This window comes from Ptychodera flava, chromosome 18 (assembly GCF_041260155.1).
Source record: "Ptychodera flava strain L36383 chromosome 18, AS_Pfla_20210202, whole genome shotgun sequence".
NCBI classification, from domain to species: Eukaryota; Metazoa; Hemichordata; class Enteropneusta; family Ptychoderidae; genus Ptychodera; species Ptychodera flava.
This window is the reverse complement of record NC_091945.1, coordinates 29819745-29841057: the sequence shown is the minus strand read 5'-3', so window position 1 is coordinate 29841057 and position 21313 is coordinate 29819745. Positions and strand designations below refer to the sequence as shown.

At 36.1% G+C, this 21313-nt stretch overlaps 1 protein-coding gene across 2 annotated transcripts in view; it reads right to left on the bottom strand.

Annotated features, from left to right (window-relative positions):
- The window catches only part of LOC139117343 (alkylglycerol monooxygenase-like), a 307539-nt gene extending 286973 nt beyond the window's left edge, over positions 1 to 20566 (bottom strand). The window contains exons 1-4 of one of the 2 annotated variants that reach the window (XM_070680364.1): positions 20402 to 20566; positions 19264 to 19367; positions 17999 to 18094; positions 17426 to 17492 (exon numbers count right to left, since the gene is read on the bottom strand). In XM_070680364.1, coding sequence (XP_070536465.1) covers positions 17426 to 17492; positions 17999 to 18094; positions 19264 to 19367; positions 20402 to 20552 — 418 coding nt within the window. In that variant the 5' untranslated portion in view covers positions 20553 to 20566. The remainder of the gene's footprint in view (positions 1 to 17425; positions 17493 to 17998; positions 18095 to 19263; positions 19368 to 20401) is intronic. The other variant, XM_070680365.1, reaches the window with a different exon arrangement.
- Positions 20567 to 21313: the final 747 nt, after the last annotated feature.

Below are 21313 nucleotides of genomic sequence, written 5' to 3'. Positions count from 1 at the left end.
GAGAGATAAATCAATGCTGTTGTCAAAATATAAAAAGCGTAACGACACACCAATTTCACTCGTTATCACGCCATTTCCATTCAAATCCATGTATTAAGATGAAATAACTTGCAAAAGAAAGAAGAAACGCTATGTGATACTTTAAATATTCTGAATAATCGAAAAAATTAATCTAACAGTTTCAAAACGTGAGTTAAAAAATGTGCTTTTTCAGATGAAACAGCGTAACGCCCATTTTGACCCATTTTTAGGGTACTTTTTTCACTACTCAGCTCAAAATCATCACAAAAACTCCATTTTTTCGATGGGGCCTGTTTGGTTCTACTGGTTGTTTCATATTAAGAACAATGTTTCATTAAATTTTGCTCAACATTTTTTATATTAGAGCGTAACATGTCGAAATCTGTCTAGAGCACCCTGATTGTGACTGACCCGAAAGTTCTGTAACCATAAGCCAGCATTTGTTAGTCCCCGTGCACACAGCGCAGGGGACTAGTAGATTAGGTCCTGTCCGTCCGTGCATCCGTCTCCAATGATATCTCGGTCATTTTTAAAGCGATTTTAGAACTTGGCCTTAGTATACCGGTAGTACCCTATGACCACTCAATGCACGCTACTTTTTTCACAAAAAAATGAAATTTGACCATCAAATATTCACTTTATTTGGCTATTCAGAGCTACATCCTTTGAATCTGAATCCAAAATTACCCTTGACATCTGGTATTCAGGCTTGTATTTTCTGAATCTGAATCTGAAGTTATGTCCATCCGTCATCTGTACCAGCCATTTCTCATCTCATTTCTAAAGCGATTATAATGCATATATAATAATTGCAGTGTTCGCGCTACCGCTTTCCAGACGGCAAATGACTCATTGGCGACTCAGACTGTCAAAGCATTCGCCAGACTGGCGACTCGAAATTTGTAACGTTGGTTCACTATGTTCTACCATAGACAGTCTCGCTTCTATGTTTTATGACCATGGTCCCCTGATGTTCTGTTGCATTGCGGTAAATTTTAAAACTTCTTTGGGAGTCTTTTGCCATAAACTTTGTACTCAAGTGGGTTTTTATTTGAGTAAAATGTGTCAAAAATGCGTACGTTTGCATAAAGTTACCGCGGAGTCCGTACAAATGACGTGAGTTGAACTTGCTGATAGTTTTTTCCATAGAATTCAGGGTTCAATTTTCCTTAGATGTGCATGCTTTGTTACCTAAAAACAATAAGCTGGGGGTCTTCAGCATCAACGTCTCTCAGACGTTGATCTGCTGTAGCGTACAATGTAGCGGCCATGTGCAGGTTCCATGCCGTGATGTACGTTCCTTAGCAGTATAAAGACTTCATGTTCACAGAAAAAACTCTTTTACTACAGACTAAGTGTATTCCAAGGCTAGACAAATAAGCAGACTGCGGTCAAAATCCAGTGGGACCTCAGGAATGCATATTTTAGAATAATTTTGCGTCAAATACCAAAATGTCACTTCTGTATGAAGGGAATTGTTTCATCAGTTTGATTTGAAACAGCAATATAAAATACTGTGTCAATTAAGCTTGGAAATCGTTGCTGAGTTTTGCCAGATAAGGCCAAAAACAAGAAGTCAAAAACAAGGCATAACAGGAGATAAAAACTAAGGCATATGAGGTGGAGTCAATAGCTAGGTATATAGGGAGTTGAAACAAGGAGTTGCGAAACACATGTCACTGATATAACTTGTCCCTTGCCAAACACAAATTACTGACTGATGACACCAACAAAGTCATAGAAACAAAGACATATAATAAATCATGTATAAAAACTCTTCAAAAGTAAAATATACAACAGTGTGAGCTATGAAAAGAAAGAATCTGATATTTTCCTTCACAATATCTTTAATACGATTTAAACATATCACAATCGTAAGTCTCTTGTTGCAGCAGTACAGAATATCAATTGGCTGTTTTCATTGTGTTCACTGTAAAGTTATCTTAAAAATGGCACAACAACAGTATTTTTCTATAACATAGATCATCCAAATTTTTTTGTGTAATCAATATATGAAAGCACTACTTGTTTTGGGAGGTGATATTGAAACAAATCCAAGCCCTGACACTGCACCAGTATGTACTAAGGCAGTGATGATAAAGGTTATTAAACTTAAGGCAACTTGCATCGGAGTCACCTACATTTCCACTCTGTGCTGCTGATACCAGCACATGCATGCCAAATAGCCTAATAGCCTTAGCATATTTAAAAAATTTGACGTGTTTTTGGAACAGAACTCAGGTATTGATTCAATTCTTTATGTAGGAAAGTCATTGTATGACAATTGTATCCACACAGGCATTGTAGAGATTCATGTGCATATTTACAGGCAACAGATTTGAAAACAAGCTTTTCATTTGGACAGTGGTATTTTGCTTGTGATCCAACCTCATCCATGTTGGGTTATTTTGGGGATAACTTCTGTACAATCGATAATATCATTTATACATTGTACTCTGCTCTCCCACTGCTTTTCAGACACCCACACAGGCAATCCTTATCATCAAAGAATATGGCATGTCATTATCTAAGCAGGATGTTTTTTTCTATGTATTTATTCTCATAGCAGAAATGATGAAGGCTAATCTACACTACAATGGACATGTGATGCTAGTTATTGTTGACTCTTTGACTGGGCTTGGTAATCATTTACAACATTTGGTTTGCACAATAACAGACGAACCACTTGAAACTGTACCTTTCGAAATTACATCTGTTTCTCTTCATAGCCTGACTATCATAATTTGTGTAGAGAATTCAAAACTTCCACATCATTTATACATGCTGACATCAATAGAGAATCTGATTTTCAATTCATTACAAACAAATGTGAAACAAATGTCCAAGCTCAAACAAGCTCCCCAAAAAATCATATAACCCACATCCAACAACCCCACCACCATGCCACCAATCCATCATAAACTCTCCCATTGCATACAACATGAAATGCGAGCGGGGACTATGTCATTAACAATGACTTGTTGAAACTTGGTATGCAGTATTCTTAAGATAACTTTAATTCAATTATTCTAGATTTGTTTAAATTGTAGTAAATTTTCATATTTCTATTGTGGGCAAAATTTTTTCCCATTTGTGGTTAAAAATACTTTTCTGAAATATTTTGTCCAATCGTTTCTAAAACCTGCTATACACAGCGCTAGAGTCAACCTCTGTTAATTTATTTAAATTGTGATGAAGTTATATTTTGATATTTGCATTTTGGGGGCATTCCAATTTTAGTCAAAACGTCATCTTCTCTGAAACACTTCCCTGATTGCTTTTAAACTTGATATGCATATTTTAAGGTCAATCTTTTTTTTGTTGCAAGAAAATTGCGGTGCATTTTTATTAGCTCACTGTCACGTGTTCACACACGAGCTAATGTCGTAGCATTTATGTATATGTGTCGTGTGTGTGTGTGTGTGTGTGTGTGTGTGTGTTAGTGTCTATCTGTTAACATATCATCTCAGAAATGCTGGAAAGGATTCAAATTTGGTACACAGGTACCATAGTTGATGGCGAAAACTGATTAGATTATTGTCAGTGTTGATTGCATATTAATGAAATATGCATCTTAATGAAATATTTTTTTCACATAATACTTTCCTAGAGGTATGTAATTGTCTCGAAACTGACATTGTACGAGCAGAAGTACTGGCTCGTACTTTCATATTACGAGTGACGTATGCCTTTTGACCTAATTTTTTTTGAATACGCCTAGGACTATGTTGTATTCCATGGATGAAAGATTTTTGTTTATGTGAAAGGATTTTACGACAAACGAACGCTTAGACACATTTTCTGTGTATATTCGAAACTCGGAAGTAGGAGCGGGTGTGAACTTCGTATGATTATTTTTTTGGTCGTGAGAGCGGGTTCAGTGCAGTGCGGAGGAATACTTTTAGGCTTTGACTTTCGGACGAGTCTGTACGTACGGGTCAAGACTGGAGACGACGCGACACTCTCTGACTTATTATACGCCACGATGGTAGACTTTTTTGCAGACGTCGATTGTAACATTAAGCTGTTAAAGAAGAACCAAAGAAGAGGTTGCAATGTCCGAACATCAAGGAAGAGACCTCGATTGGTTGTAATTCACTTGAACCTACCGCCGTTGTAAATCTTTTTACTTTCTCGAATTCGAAAGTGCAATGATTTCACAGACATAAAACCTGCGTGCTTGCGAGTCAGCTTATGACCTCGCAATAATCTGATCACCACATTATGTTAATCACAGTGTACAATGAATAATATGAAGGATTTTATGAGTTGGCGGGTGTTTTTTGTGGCACCCCGTGTGTACCTCATGTTGTACAGTCTATTTGAAAATGACCTCTACTCAACAATAATTATTTAAAGACTAACATTTTTCTGACCTCGCATTCAACTTCAAGTTTTGAAAAAGCACATTATCGGAACCACACTATTATTGGTGTGTATTGTTGAGAATACGGCCCCGCCTATTGAATAATGGTATAGTCAGGTCACTGTGGGGGTCAATATTCCTGTTTGTCATCGCGGAACTTGCAGAAGCCATACAAGATATCGATGCTCGATACTTCTATATTCAATTCGTTCGTTCTGTTCCATAGATTAATTTTTCCAGATTTTTCAAGTGTTCTAGCAAGAACAATTTTGTTTAGTATTTGCTGATATTATATTCCTATGAGTGAATTTACTGTAGCTACCTACTGTTGCTTTTGTTCCACAGTTTATCTCTGTAAAGTTTAATAATAAATATTTTGTATCATATTACTAGCATGACACTGTTAACTAGATAAGTATCTATACTTGAGCTTATAAAGGAGTTTATGCTTTCTAAGATTCACATCTTGCACACGTCATATTTTTCACTTACAAGACAAACTGGGACAAGTGTCTTTAAATGAAAAGTTTTAGTATAAGCATTCTGTTTTAAAGTAAAAAATCCCAAATGGTTATATGACATGTTGTGTATACGTTTGATAGATATTGACAGACAGTGTAATAAATAGCATACAGACTGTGTGCTTAACTTGACATTTTGGCTGTTAGAGTAATGATTGATCACTGTCATTTGAACATTATTCTCATTCAATTAAAAGAGAGACATATTTGTTAGCTATGCTCACATTTTCCAAATGTATGAATACCTGTCATATTTTCAACTCATAGCATTGATGTATACAGTTTTGTGATGTCATTTATGCAAGAGCTTCTTTTGCTATTTTCTGACATTGTATTGGTATTCTGAGAAACCAACTTATACCAGATGTCTGATTGTTTGTATTCAATAGTTTTTGTTTCTCTGTAATGCTTTGAAGATAAATTTTTTATATTCCTTACATTTTACCGTCACAAAGTACAGTGAAGAAAAAGGTTTTGACCGACATATAGTGGCCAAAACCAATGATGGAACTTGCTACTTTCTATAGATTAATTTTTCCAGATTTTTCAAGTGTTCAAGGAAGAACAATTTTGTTTAGTATTTGATGATATTATATTCCTGTGAGTGAATTTACTGTAGCTACCTACTGTTGCTTTTGTTCCACAGTTTATTTTCGCAAAGTTTAATATTAAATATTTTGTATCATATTACTAGCATGCCACCATTAAATAGTTTAATATCTGTACTTGAGTTTAGAAAGGAGTTTGTGCTTTATAAGATTTCACATCTTGCATATATAATATTTTTCACTTTCAAGACAAACTGGCACAAGCAATTGTACCTTTGTTTTCGAATAAAAGTTGTAGTATAAGCATTCTGTTTTAAAGAAAAAAATCCCAACGGTTATATAACATGTTGTGTATAGGTTTGATAGATATTGAGCAGACAGTGTAATAAATAGCATACAGACTGTGTGATGAACTTGACATTTTGGCTGTTAGAGTAATGATTGATTGCTGTCATTTGAACATTATTCTCATTCAATTAAATGTGAGACATATATTTATCAGCTATGCTCACATTTTCCGTATGTATGAATACTTGTCATAGTTTTCAACTCATAATAGAAGCTAGATCCAACCTGTGGACACCTCAGTTATCAACTCTGCAAACCATAGAGGCTGAATTGTAATAGCTTAGAAAAACAAAAAGAAATGTTTATAGTTTTCCTGGGTTTGAATATGTTTAAAGCCGCACTTTTCAATCCCAGGTTCTCGCATTAGTGGAGTTCTCCTCCCAGTAAAACACTTGGCCAGTACGATGTTTGATTTCTATAACATTAATTACACAAACTGTTTCAATCTTTTGTCACCTTTTGCTAATCCTGCAAACAGAGCTTATATAACCATTTGATTGACGGTCGGTTCAAATTGTCAACGGTCATTTATTCCTCAGCACAACACTCGAATTTCCTTAAAAAACGTCGTCCAGTCAAGTTACAATTTGAATATAACCACAGGGTATGATCGGCAGCAGCTTTGTGCTAACCGCTTGGCAGTCTGTCAACGTTTTTGCGGTCGGAAAAAAACTAAAAGTGGTATTTTCTGGAGCGTGTGCCTCATGTTACCTGTTTGGTGTCCACCTACACAATAAACGCCGCCATAGGTTGGCGCCCTTTTAAAGGGAGGCTCCGCCTTTAACCTTTCTCCATTCTTCTTTGATCCGTTGACAGTCAAAATTTTGAAAAAAATGCATTTTTGAGATGAACATCAGAATGGTACGGTAATTTTATCAATCCTTATTAATATATTTCAATTTATGGGAGGATGAAACCACAGGGGTTTTCAAGCAATGTGTTAAGCACATCCACCTTGCCAGCAGAAGGCTAACAATTCATCTGATATGAGATGGCAAACCGTATTGAATGTATTCTGTGGCATTTGTGCTGAGAGGGCAGTGTAAGAGCATGACCATATTGAACATATTTTGTGGCATCGGTTGGGTTTGGAAGACATAAAAATTAGCTGATAGGCTTTTTTAGAATGTCTTTCTATAGCTACACGGAGCTCAACCCACTTGCAAATTCTATAGGAAATCACATATTTGTTGTAACTGCACGCCAAGATCAAATGCATAACAGTCAAAGATTACACTGGAAAGGTTTGATATTTATAAAAAATTTTCTCTTTCGAAAGTTGGGTTTTTTAGACTTACTTTTTACAGCCAACCTAAATGATTGCACGTGAACATTTCTTTATATTAAAAGACGTATGGTGTCAAAAGTCTGTTTGGGCAACTTTTCCTTTTCAATTTCATCCATTTGTTACAATTTCACCCTAAAACCAATGGTCAACTCCTAAAAATTATCTGAGTCACCTGCAGGCACAAGGACATCACTTCATGTAAACTTAGGATGTCGAATCATGATGCAGGTAAAGTAAGCCATATTGGACCCACTATGGAAAATGACAAATAAATGCAAGAGCATAACACTTTGTATGTATAAGCATTCTTTATTGCAAAAGTGTAAATATATGTCATTCCATGTAATGTACACACATATCTATATCAACACATTACAACAGTGTTTGTAAATTTGAAAGATGTTTGAAAAAGTTCAAATAAAACTTGTCATGTCAGTTTTAAATCTATATCTTGTGGCTGGTACAGATTGATTTAAGTTTATTTATTTTCCCATCTGCCATGGTGAATCATAGTTTGTTGGATTTGATAAATTAAAAATATCAAAGTGCCATTTGTGGGTGGCTGCACCTTGAAATTGTTGACATAAAATGTACAGAAACTGAGTACAGGGAACACTCTTCCTAGACATTGTCATTTAGACTGCCTGAGATTATAACCATTGATAATGAAAAGCAGAGCATGCAATGCAGGTTGCACTCTGGGGAAAATGTGAAAAACTGAACTGATGATATGGTTGTGCAATCCTCCAAAAACACAAGTCTACATAGGGTGGCTTTACACAAAACTGTAAACCTACGGAGGCATCATGGGCCAGTGGCTAGAGCAGTGGACGCACGATCACAGGATGGTGAGTTCGAGCCCCGGCATGGCCATGGTGTTGTGTCCTTGAGCAAGGCACTTTATTCCTCATTGCTTCTCCTCACCCAGGAGTGATGGGTACCTGGTAGGACAGTGGTTGTAATGTGTGTGTTTAGCTCTGCTGCGCTTATTGGCTGCACATGTGAGCTGTTGTTTGCTCCCCAGGGAGTTGAGTGGTATCATATTAGGTCCAGTGACCAGGGGTAATAATAATTGTAAAGCGCCTTGAGTACTGTGGATACATGCGCTATATAAGAACCCATTATTATTATTATTATTATTATTATTATTATTATTACAAGTTTAGGGGCTATAAGTATTATATAGAAATCTAATAATAGTTCATTGAGGCTGTGTGGGAATTCTGATAAAGAGGTGTTGTATATTTTAATTTTGTCAACAGGGGTGACTTCTCATTGATGTACGTGCAGCGCAGTTTTCTTCCATCAAAGTCACGACTATGAAAAAGATTTCCAATATAAATTAACTCTCTCTCTCTCTCTCTCTCTCCTATGAAAAAGATTTCCAATATAAATAACTGTCTGTCTGTCAGTCTGTCTGTCTCTGTCTCTGTCTCTGTCTCTCTCTCTCTCTCTCTCGCAGTGAAATTGCTATGCTGCGACCACCGAACGAATATTTTCCATACATTAGGAGTAACATTAAAAGTTCATTATATAAATCTAACCAGTGTAGTCTGGCAGAGACCCTGCGATTCGCGTTCTTCTCTGCATTGGAACACGCGCGCGCCCTTCAGAGGCGCGACGCGATTCCCAGAGCATGCGCAATTGAGAGTGCGTGCGCGTGACAGTAGAACGTCTCTATCTCGTGCTATCGTGTCGTTAGCTTTAAAAATGATGGAATGTCAACAGAAACTGGAATTACTGCAGAGAATATTTTTCAGGATATCACATGTGAGTGTCTAAGGTACCAAGTAGGACGTTTGGGAAATCCTTTCAGAAACTTCACGCCGCCTGTGGCCATTTTGTGGAGTATAAGCTTATAAGCTTACGTAACTGCAGCGTAAACAGTATTTCTACTGACAGTGACAGTACTGTACATATTGCCGGAACATATGCGATGGAAATATTTGCGTTTCACGTCGTGCAATTATTAAGATGGAAATGCCGCCCTCTACTCCAAACTTTGAAATAAACAGGGTGGCAGACTTTGAAATGCTAACTCTTGTATAACAATGACGTAATTTAATGGGAAGACATTTGTATTCGAGCACGGCTACAGTACAGTTTTTGATTCGAGAATTCTCATCATGTCGGATTCACTGAAACAGTCAGTTGTATGCTCAACAATCCAGAGGGTGAGTCGAACCTTTTCCTATGTTCATGTAGAACTTGTGCAAAAATATTAAGCGAATCCACAGGCCTTTGGCGAATCAATAAATGCGTTTTTCACCAAGCTGAAAGGTGAAAAGATTAATTATTTTGTAGCACGTCAGTAGTTTGATATGACTAACGCCTTTCACAATAATAATGGCTATTCCATTGAGCATCGTGCTACTACAGGTCAAAATCGTATTCCTCAGGTTGATATACATATGTAGAGATTTTTATAGAAAGTATTCCATAGCTATTTACATTTCTTTATCACTTTTTGCGGTTTTGCGGTTTCCTATTTTTTGTTAGCCGATTAGCCGGCACACGCCAAAACGACTAGTCTTTGCGGTTTTCTATAATTTTGAGTTGGCACGCGCCAAAACGATTAGTCTATTGCGCTCGTATTTCTGGGCACGTTTAGTCTCACTGTTTACCTCCGGTTGGTTAGCAACCGCAGTTTAATTGACAGTCGATTCTTTATATTTAGGGTAAATTGTTGCAAGTGAGAGCCCTATACTATGTCAAGTAGGGCAGTATTAAACGTGATATCTTGTAATATTTCCCCCTTGTCTTGGCCTGCTGGGTTTTAAAAAGTGTTTAAAAAGTGTTTAAAGGTATACAGGCACCATGTTCAAATTAAGCCGTTGCTACCATGATACCAGAGTTTATGGGGTCACGCCAGGTCACACTAAAATAATGCACCACTACATGGTCATAATTTTACTATAGTTAAACAATCAGAAATAATTTGTCTTCATTATTCTTCCTGGAATGAGACAAAGAAATCATTAATTGTCAATCCATAAAATAAATAAGTACCAGTGAATCTTGGGTGCTAAGGGGAATTGGGTTCACAAAATTAATTTGAGATGCTAGTAGAATTAATTTTATCACATAAAATTAATTTGAAGGCATAAACTTAATTCGATGAATGCGAAGTTAGTAATATACTACATAACACTTATTTGAGATGACTGCATGAAACAAAATTAAAAATGCTTGAAAAATTATTTCTGGTCTATATAAAATTAATTCTAACACACTAAAATTAACGGAAAACATAATTTTGACCAGAATGGCCCCAATATACATTATCTTTATTATTATACACCTGCGTCTGCAATCTTTGGAGTTTTCTTCGCACAGTAAATTTCGGTATCAGAGGACGCAGAGTCCAGACGCGATCGCTCAGTGCAGTGCAGGACGGTCATCCCCCAATAAGCTTAAATTTTGATTCTTCGAGGTAAAATTGGATTAAAAAAGGTGTATAATTATGAGGTCATTCCCAAAATACCGGGATTTATGTCCGAGTACATTTTTGATAGAAATACGGGAAAAAGGAACATTTTCAATGCCAAAATAGTTACCATGGCAACTTGAAACATTAAAATAAGTCTGGTTTTTGTGTTCTCTGACCCGAATTCCCCCACTAGATAATTTCTATATCAATCAAAGTAACTTTTCATGGGATATTAGAAAAAATGATATTTTCAACCCCTAAAATGGTTACCATGGAAACATGGGGCAGTGAAATCGATATCATATTCGGTCTTTTCGACCCAAAATACCCTACTTGTGAAATTTTCACGGAAATTGAACCTATTATTATTCACGTTATTATTTCTATATAATACTTATATTAATTATTACAATGTGAACAAACCATAAAGAACCATGAAGGCTAGTTTATAATGTGGCATAGGAAGAAAGTGTAATTTTTACACATGGTGGATTGTATATTCCCCTTGGAACTAGGCACTTCTTTTGGCAATAATAAAAGACAATTTCTTCATTAGGAAGTTCACTTAAAAAAATCATCATACAATATGGGTAAAGTTCACCCAAAATGAGTAGGTCAATTAAGTTCACAGAGAACTAGGACAGAACTTGGACAGTTATAAAGGCAAATTTTATGGAAAAATGAAATATTAAACCACTGCTGATTAACTTTCCACATTGTAGTGTTTTAGAGTTCCTATTTAAGCACTTTTTGTTTTCTTTCCATTAACATTTCTGATTCCATTCACAAGCCAGATGGTAGCTGAGAGTGTGAATAACCCCCTGACAATTTTTGCCTTGGTGGAGACCTGACAAATTCCTAGGATTGGTGCACATGTATTGGTCCATGTTGCATCAAGTATCAGGTACAGGGCACAACGTACAAACTCCAGCAAGGGTGCATATGATCTGCAAAGGAAATGATGGACAGTTTAGTACAGTTGATTCATAAAGATATTCTTACATATGTACCAAGCTTTGTGATTAGTTCCTAAAACATTGTCAAGAAGTTTAGAGAAAACGTCAAATAAATATGAGAACAGATTTTGTCATGAGAAAATAAATAATGAAAGGAAAGGTAAGTAAGCAATTTTTTTTAATTTTCTACACTCCTGAAGATGTTTTAGCTGTGTTTACAAGAAATGTGAACTATCCTTTAAAAATATAAGCTGATAAATGGTAACTTAATGTTTTTGGGAAAGAAATTGGAAGAGTTAATCTTAATTACTTACTTTCTGTCACAAATGGCTCCAATACTAGTGAGAGTTAAGACAATATATCCCATACCACACAATACAACTATCTGAGACAGTCCCTGAAATTGTCAATGGAAATAATTGTTATTAACTGTGTTATTTTGTAAATTTCCACTGCAGCCAGCAATAACATAATTCTGAACTCTCTATTAAAATGAATTCATTACTAATGTAATAATACAAAAAATATGATAAACATTTTGATAAAAATCTAAACTTAGAAGTGTAGAATTCACAAACATTATATCAACGCTTAAACTTGGTATTAAAAAATGAGGGAGTTTATCAATATTTTGAAGTTTACAAGTCACTCAAAGTATCGTGCATTATTTCACCAAAACATAGAACAAATGGTATTTGTAAATTTAGGATTTTTGGAGATGACTCTGCGTTTGGACATAGCGTCCTCTATCAATAATACAATTGTAATTCAAAGATACGCAGTCCGTATTTGCTAGCTGAATACTGGGTACTTCAACATCCTCAGGGATGGATCATTAAATCTTAGGAGGGGCTAGTCAAAATGGCAAAATAACCTGCTGAGCAAAAATAGTCAAAACAAATTTTTTACTTCCCAGTCTTTTTTTGAAAAGAACACATTGTACTAACATGAAGGTTGGCTTATACAATAGTTTGTATATTTTGACAAAAACAGTAAGGATGCTGCACAAACTCAAAACTTTGCAAATTTTTGAAACATAAGAAAGTTTACAAATCAGCGCCTTGACCATCCCTACAAAGCTTTAAAAATCCATCTCTTGATGGAGTAGAAGAAAAGATTTAGCTGATATCAAAGTGATCAAAAAGCTTGTCAAATTTACAATTATGGGGATGTTAAAGAGGCACTCCCACTTGGTAACATTTTTAAAACACATTTTTTTAATGCCAACGGTCGATATTTTACTTGGCGACTGCGCGTGGATCGCGAGATATCAATAAAAACATGTCATTTCCCGAGCGTATTTTTCACATCCCGAAATTTTACGATCGTTTCTGATTTTGACCCGAAATCCCCCGAAGGTTTGTTGTTGTGCTGATTGACGATATTCTAGGGAGTCTACAACAAGTTCGAACGACGCAATTAATTTACTTCCCACTGCAAAGACTTTATATACAGCATTATGCCATTACCTCAGGTAAGTTTTGTAAAACTTCTCCTTAGTTTTTGTCGTTTTCATCGTTCTAAATCAGTTGTACTATATTTTTAACCAATACCACATAAATATCAGTTTTTACGTGTCAAATATTAGCCGCCTCTGATGACTACATTTTGTCGTCTGCCACACAGTACGCCACGCACGTGGTATGTGTCTATGCATACCACGCGGCGGCCGCTATGTATCAACCGCATGTAACTGCTAGTCACCTATGCGAATTCTGGTGGAATCAAACTTTGTTTTCCGTTTTTTCTCAAAGTCAGTAAGACTCAGCTTTCCCCCGGGGAGCATGACCGATCAACGACGCGAATGGTACTGTGGCCTACAGCAGCGTTAGCGTAGACTCGTACTCCATAGCTTAGTGGGCCAATGGAATTCAAACTTTTTCTTTTTTGAGGACATGTTTTTATCGATATCTCATGATCCGCGCGCAGTCGCCACGTCAAATATCGACTGTTGGCATTAAAAAAATGTGCTTTAAAAATGTTACTGAGTGGGAGTGCCACTTTAATGTAATAAACTTCACCATCATTAACCATACAGGTCAAGTTTCATTTCTACATTGTATGAGAAGTTATTTCTGATTATCTGTTCAATGAAATATGGGGCGAGTAGCAATTAGATATACCAATACAGATGTGTGGTCCAAATAGAGACTGGGACAACAAAACTGGATGAAATAAAAACATTCATCAGTTTTACAATATTCTCAAAGTCATGTCTATGACAATCATCAACAATCATTGTACAACTGAGTAATCACTTACACTGACTTGTCTTGCAATGTCTTCAAATGCCAGGTAGATTGTGAGAAAATGTATCAGAATATACACATCACCAAATACACCATACCTACTGTTGTATTTAGGACAGGGATACTTGACCTGAAAAAAGAAAAGTTCAAACTTTTGCCCAAACTCTGCTCAAGGATATTTGAAACCATTTTCATCATAAAAAATAAAGAGGAGGGATCAATGTGCAAATTTTTGGTATAGAAAATCAAATAACGTAAAATTTCCCAATGTTGAGAATTTCAGCCCATGTTATCTGTATGGGAAAAATTTAATTTTCAAGATTCACAAAAACAAGATGGTGAAATATTTTATCTGCAGGCCTCAAAATAAGTCCACACATGCAACAGACCAGAATTGTATTGTAAAATTCTGAGTGTTCAAAACAACCATCCCTTTTACATCAATGACCGTAACCTGTTCACCCAAATTCCCTGTAAACAGGTCCACACTCACCATTGATAACCATGGATTTGGGTCAAACCATGGTGGTGAAAGGGTTAAAGTAGATTTTGACTTTTCAAAGTCATATTTTGACAACTATAGCTGCTTTATCTACAGATTTGGTTTATATCCTTTTGTGCATCCATTTGATTGTTTACTATGATTTAAATCATAGTAACAAAGATGGCAGGAGTTTCACAAGCACATCTACCATACCTTGGGAATATCTTCAATACATCCAAGCCTGGGTTTGCCAGGTTCCCATCCTGGACCTTTGAATATGACCGACAATTTGTGTCCAATCCCTGACATACTCCAGAATGTGTTCCACATGTGTATAATATGACAGAACTAAAATCAAAGAAACAGAACATGAATCAGAGAACCTAAGAGATTCAAGTTTGACAAATAATTGAACTATTCACAATCAGAGCATTGCTTGTGTTTCCCCATAAAATATCCTGTACTCTCCCAGTCTTTATCTTTGAAATTGAAATTTTCATCTCAAATAGAAATTGCTTTGTTTGTTGTTTTATTCATTACACATTGTAAATTGTAAGCCCACTTTTTATGAGGATAATCCAAAGACTCAATTTCGTTTTGAAATATGAAATCAAAAATCCCTAGCATATTTTGCCAATTTAAGTTAGCGGAAACAATTGGGAGTAGAGATTTATGGAGACCCCCAAAAATAATTAGAGTTTGTGACAGTGAAATGGTGTTTAGAATGGAATACATGTACCTATGAGTACTAAAATCTTTCACCTGGATGTAAATAGGATTCCATGAATTCAATGGATGTGTCACACCATACACAATGCGTTCATCTTCTGGTGAAAAAGTACCTGAAATTAAACATCAGACATACAGGGCCCGAAATTAACTTTTAGTGATGGTAGTCAGGCTGACTACCATTTTCAAAAGTTGGTAGTCAACAGAAGAGTCTTGGTAGTCAGAATATTTTACGCAGAAAAAAAGTTGAAAAACCTTGTAATTTAGCCCTAATGAAATTGTCTGTTCAACATATTTTATTTTCAACAGGTGAGTATATCTTTAAAAATTGACTGACTGACTGTAACTTGTTCCGTACATACATAGTGAGGTACATACAAATACATGCATGTTATCGGTATTAATATGTTTGTTAACTTGAAACTCTATATGTTATGTTCAATAAAACAAATGTGTGATTAAAAGTTTAAAAAGTTAAAAGTGTAAGTTTTAGAACACATGGTGAAATATCATCTATCAATCGCATGAAGGTGTAAACGTCATCGTGAAACAATACTCGTTCGTACTGATATTAACGTCAAACGATCGCGACATTCGAGATAAGCGTATGACCTTGCGCTTTTGAAAAGTGATTTTGTGGACAGATTTTGCAAAACATCGAGTGTTTCCAATCATCATATTTCAACCACTACTCTCTGCCCAGCAGTCATGACCTCTGAAATTTTCGTGTCACCTTGGGCTTTTTCGGAGTGTTTCCAATTGCTCCGTCAACATCATTGTGGTCATTATCAATATCATCGTTGATATTTTCAGCATTTTTTCAGCTGCGTCTTCAGTCTTTTCTAGTGACCGTGACGTAGCTATTCCAGCGGCATTTTCACCACTGACTGCGCCACTCTCTTCAGATTTGTGAAGAACGGACTTTGGAATTCTACGGAAATGGTTTAAAATGCTCATTTTACAGCCTCTAAAAGTAATGTTATTTGACGAGACTGCATGTGACTTGTGATGCTCATGCCTTGTGAAAACGTAACTTGTTTTGCATAAATGTCGCAAAAAACAGCCAAGCTAACGAAATTTTTATAACACTGACAAAAGAAAAAATGAGACATTTTGGTAAAGTTTAGCATGTCTACACGTCTATTTAGCTTTGGTCAATGAACTGGGTGGCTTATGTATCGCGTGTAATCTGCCCGAATTTTCACTGGTAGTCAACCTGACTACCACTTTTCAAATTGGTAGTCAGAACGGAAAAGTTGGTAGTCAATTGCCGCCAGACTACCGCTAATTTCGAGCCCTGGCATGCACCTATGAGAAGTTATTTTGGAATCACAATGATGGACTTTGTAGATGAGCCAAGCAATACTGTACAACTGCAGATTCCACAAGGCGTCAGGCATTTCTCTTGTGCTGCTACATGTAATCTATCTTATGTTAACTTATTCAATCAACTGTCCAATATGAAACTACAAACACATACTTTTATCTTCATGGGTGACCAGATAGCATCTTTTTGTAGGACAGAATAAACTTTGACATTCAAAGTGTCCAAGTGTAAAAGGATGTCCATAAGAGAGAACAGTATAGAAGTCAAATATTCTATTACTTGAAATAACTTACCAAACATTCTATCCCAGGCAATCAGAGTTCCTGCGTAATTCTTGTCAATGCAGTAAGTTGCGACCTGCATGTAACAAATAACTTTTGTCATCCCTTTAATTGGCTAGTAAATTTTGTATTATTTATAACTAACAATTTTGTTGAGCTTTAATTGATGTTAAACTGTTTAATTGAAAACTTACTAAAACCAACCAGCATTCACAAATCTGTGTCACTGATAAAATGAAGGAAAAAAGCTCTTCTTCTTACTATTTTTAAACTCATAGTGTTCACATAATTTTTTTCAGAAATATGAATATGTAGATTCTTATATATGAAAAACCCCAGTTCAAAATCTTTGGTTCTCTCAGCTATTGTTATTGACATTAACTTCAGTACTGTACGTATGGTGCTAGTCCTTATGTTTTGCAAGGATAGTTTCGTCAAGCTAATCAATCAGTTTTGAGATAGACTGATACAGAACCTGTGCCTTTCAGTTTTCAATCCCTGGTTTCAAATAAGTGGTTGTTGACATTGACTGTTTATGTGATTGTAGTCCTTTGTTCTCTTTGAAAGTTGTGCTCAGTTAGTGAATTGCTCAGAGACAACGCTGATAAAAAGCCTGCCCCTATAAGGATGGCCAACAGGCATGATCTTGTCAGCAAAGTTCCACATCAAACTTCCATTTTAATTGAAAATGAAGACTGCAGGAACAGCTACAGATAAACATGATCCCTCAGATTGAAAAACATGCCTTTGAAAGTCACAAGATGCAATCCATCACAAAAACAAACACATGATCCGACAAAACAAGGCAAAGAACCAGAAGACAACAGCACCGATAGTGGAAGTATTGAATACATGTAGCAACTGAACACAGACTTACCATGGTGAACTCTGTGATGGCTTGGTGTATTCAATATGTTCTCTAATGGTCCTAGAGTCTTTATCAACTGAAAATATGCATAGAATTATTAGATTTGCAGCATGAGAATAACAGTGATGATTATTTCAAATTAAATTTCAATATATTTCAATGATAACAAAACCATACTAACATCATTCAAAGGCTACAATTTTCCTGCATGTGATGTAAAAACATTACTATAGTATGCATGGTACGATGATTCCTGACATAATCAGACATTGGTTGAGAAAATCAGATAATAGCAACTGTGCATGAAGATCAAATTGAATGTAATATACACTGGAATGATACAAAAATCATTAAAACATATTAGTCCCATCACTATTCAAAACAGCAGTCAACGTGCTCATGAACATACTTTACATTTTCAGCCCACTAAATTCATAAATTCTCAATGGGATTAGAAATCATGAAATATGGCACCAAGTCACCTAGTGCAGACATCAGTCACAGTTGCCCAGCTAAATCCCCACCTTGATCAACAGCCATACCGGGGTAGTAGCTTATCTCAGTGTTATCCCTGGTACCTACCTCTGTGTGAATCCAGAACTGATAAAGTGTATTGAACTGTATGTGTACCAGTGCTATTGAAGGTGGTACAAAGAATGCTATAGGTACATAAAACGCCTTGGGGTGAAAAAAGAAGTAAATGTTGAGTTAGTGGTGACAACAATATACAAACAGCAATCGGTATTATAATTATTTTATTTTGTTATCTTGGATGACTGTTTATTTAGTAGTTGAATATTTGACAGCTATCCTTTAACACGCTTTCCAATCAGTAATTTGCTTTTTTGAGTGAGATTTATATTTTCCTTTACTCTAGTAACAAGAAAATGAGTAAACCAAATGTGCTAAGTCTTCCCTGTTATATATATTATGTTCAATACTTACAGCTCAAACTTGCAATGGTAAAGATTTGTTCATGTGTAACGATTTTAGAAAAAGTTGTCAATTTTTCTGCAATATTTTTGGACCAAAGTCATCAAAAGTTCAAATGGCCTAGCTGTCCCATGATTTACGAAGATGCAGTTTGGTTATTTTGACTTTTAATACCATACATCTACATGCTACATTTCTCATTATAACACACCTCATCTGCAGTCTGTGTTCTAATTCGCCAATCGACGGTCACATGGGATGCGTTGTTTTTGTGCTGATCCACGTAAACAACGTCATCAGGCATCAGTTGTTGGAACTGTCACCTGCCAGGCATCAGTTTTGAAAAATGATGGCCGCTGACATCAAAAACGACATTGGTGCATGTGTGAACCAAAGATGTCGTCTGCGGTCGATCAAAACGATAGTCGAGAAATTTCTAGGTTTATCATACTTTCTGAAGAAGAACTGAATGCTCTGATTTCCAACAAGGACTTGAAATGGATGAAAACGATAATCAAAGGTATATTGAACGTTATGCAGAAATATTGCGATCCCGTCTGAGAAACTTTTTCTTGCCGAACCACTCCAACATATAAGTATATGCGACAAGTTTTGTGTATGGTACCTTCTTATGCATGACTGCAGATGAGGTGTGTTACAAAACACATATTGAATGGCCATGAGGGCAACAGCATACGTCTTTAACCCCTTAGGCCTGTGAGTCACCCCCAAAACAGACTGTTTCCCTTGGCCTTCAGCCTTGAGAAACAGTCCGTTTTTGGGAGTGACTCACAGTCCCTTGGGGTACAGACGTATGCTGTTGCCCTCATGGCCAGTCAATATGTGTATACTGTCTCATAGTTCCGTCACGGCCATATTATAAAGCTCATGTTTGCATAATGCAGCATACTCACCCAAGATGTATATCTCTGAAAAATTGACTGTCTCAAAGCTGTGCTTAGGTTGTATTCTTCTGAGCTGTGATGTACCTGATGAAACGCCCACATGAAATTCACTTCTGTAGAAATAACATAATCATAGAAATGTTACAAAATAATTCAGTTTCTCTTTTATCACTGGTATCATTCTGTGCCTTACTATAGTGTGCACTTGCATAGTTGGTGCTTTTAAACACCCCCCATTCACCAGTTGTTGTTTCAAAGTGTTTGAAACCATTAATTAGCATGTATCAGTGCCAAAATTATGTTTACCATGTACATCACCTAATTAACGAATCATGATAGAGTGTTACAGTATTCACTGGTCAGTTGGACTGGTAGAAATGGTAATTAAATGGCGCAAGTGAAAAATTGGTAATTTTAATTTTGAGGCATTGTAAATTTATTATTTCATGTCTTCTTGTAATTATCAGCAGCAGAGATGCACCACTACTGCAAGAACATAAGATTGTATAATTTGATAATAGAGATTGTGACAGAGTGCCCATTTCAGACTAGAGTAAAAGTTATGGTTGCTTGCAGAATGGAGGTAACATGGAATTTTTATTCAAGCTGTTCAATGTTATGCAGGGGGCTGTCTGGGCCAGCTAATGTGATAAGTGTAAGTTTATACGCGTACACTGGTAGATTTTCCTGTATCTTTGTTTGATATTTTCATGTGTACACTGTACACCGCTGACTTCAATGTATATGGCTCATATCTCCCTTGTGTTTGTTTCGTGAGTTGAACAATCACGGACAATGTTTTGAGTTTACTACTCAGTAATTTAATATAATTTAGCTTCGATTTTATTTTTTTTGATCTTTGGTCCTTTTTCAAAGATGATATTTACTGCTAAAAAAAGCCTACAATCTTCCAAATTCAGTCCTACAAAAATGCATGCCTAGAATTAACCTTTCAGTATTGCCCTACTGGCATCCTCTAGTCCTGGAGAATCAATAAGACAGTCCTACAAGAAAAAGCCTCTTGAATGTAGGCTCCTGTTTGGTTAACTTCATAGGGGAAGTCAAGAGGGATGGCTATACTGACTATTCAGAGAAAACAAACAGCACATACACATTCTTCATGGTAAAAATGTAAAATTAAACTCACCATGGGCAAATCTGTGAAACCAGTAGTAACCAACATCAACAGCAAGGAAACAGAAAATCCAAGTCCATGGCGAATTCCATGCTAAGTCAAGGAGGCGGAGATTTTCACAGACCCATATGTATGCACTGAACTCTGCTGAGTGGATACGCATCCTGAAATGGAATTTAATACCAGTGTTCTGATTTTAAAACAGAAGTTATGCTTGTTACAATTCGCAGATTTTCTATGAAATAATTAAAAGATAATATTTTTCTAGTGCAGCACATGTATGTTAATGCAAATTCAAATTCATTAATCCTGTGGAGGATCATATATAAAGTTTGACTATGAAGCAGGATTGATGTCAGTTTGGGACTAGATATTGCACGCATCATCATCAGCAGTTAATTTCGCTATAAATATAAAGTTACACCCCAAAAAACACACAGAAAAATGAAAATAGAAGAGATCAGTACGATTGTGAAATTATGATGTTGTATAAATTATTCCTAGCAGGGACCACAATATACCGGTAGTTCTTCTGAACTAGTCGAGTTGTGGCCCCTAATATTTAGACTGGATAGATCATAAAATGTGTACATCTGTGGTTATGGACAGAAGAAAGCTGTAGCAATAATTGCAAACTATATTTCAAATCAAGTTCAGATCAAAAACTAGATAACGAGAAAAAAATTATATGAGACACAGTTCAGAAACAACAAGATAACGTGACATTTCCTTTGCTCTTTGTACCTCTAGATCTAAATTGTGGCAATTTGTACTGAACTATTTTGAACTCTTTAACCCTTTGAAACCGGCTCGGACATAAATTTCCGATGATGTCATAGAGTACCAGGGGGTCAGGGTGCAAATTGGGTTAACCTATACATTTCTTGATAAAGTGGCCCAAACTCACCATTGATAACTATGGGT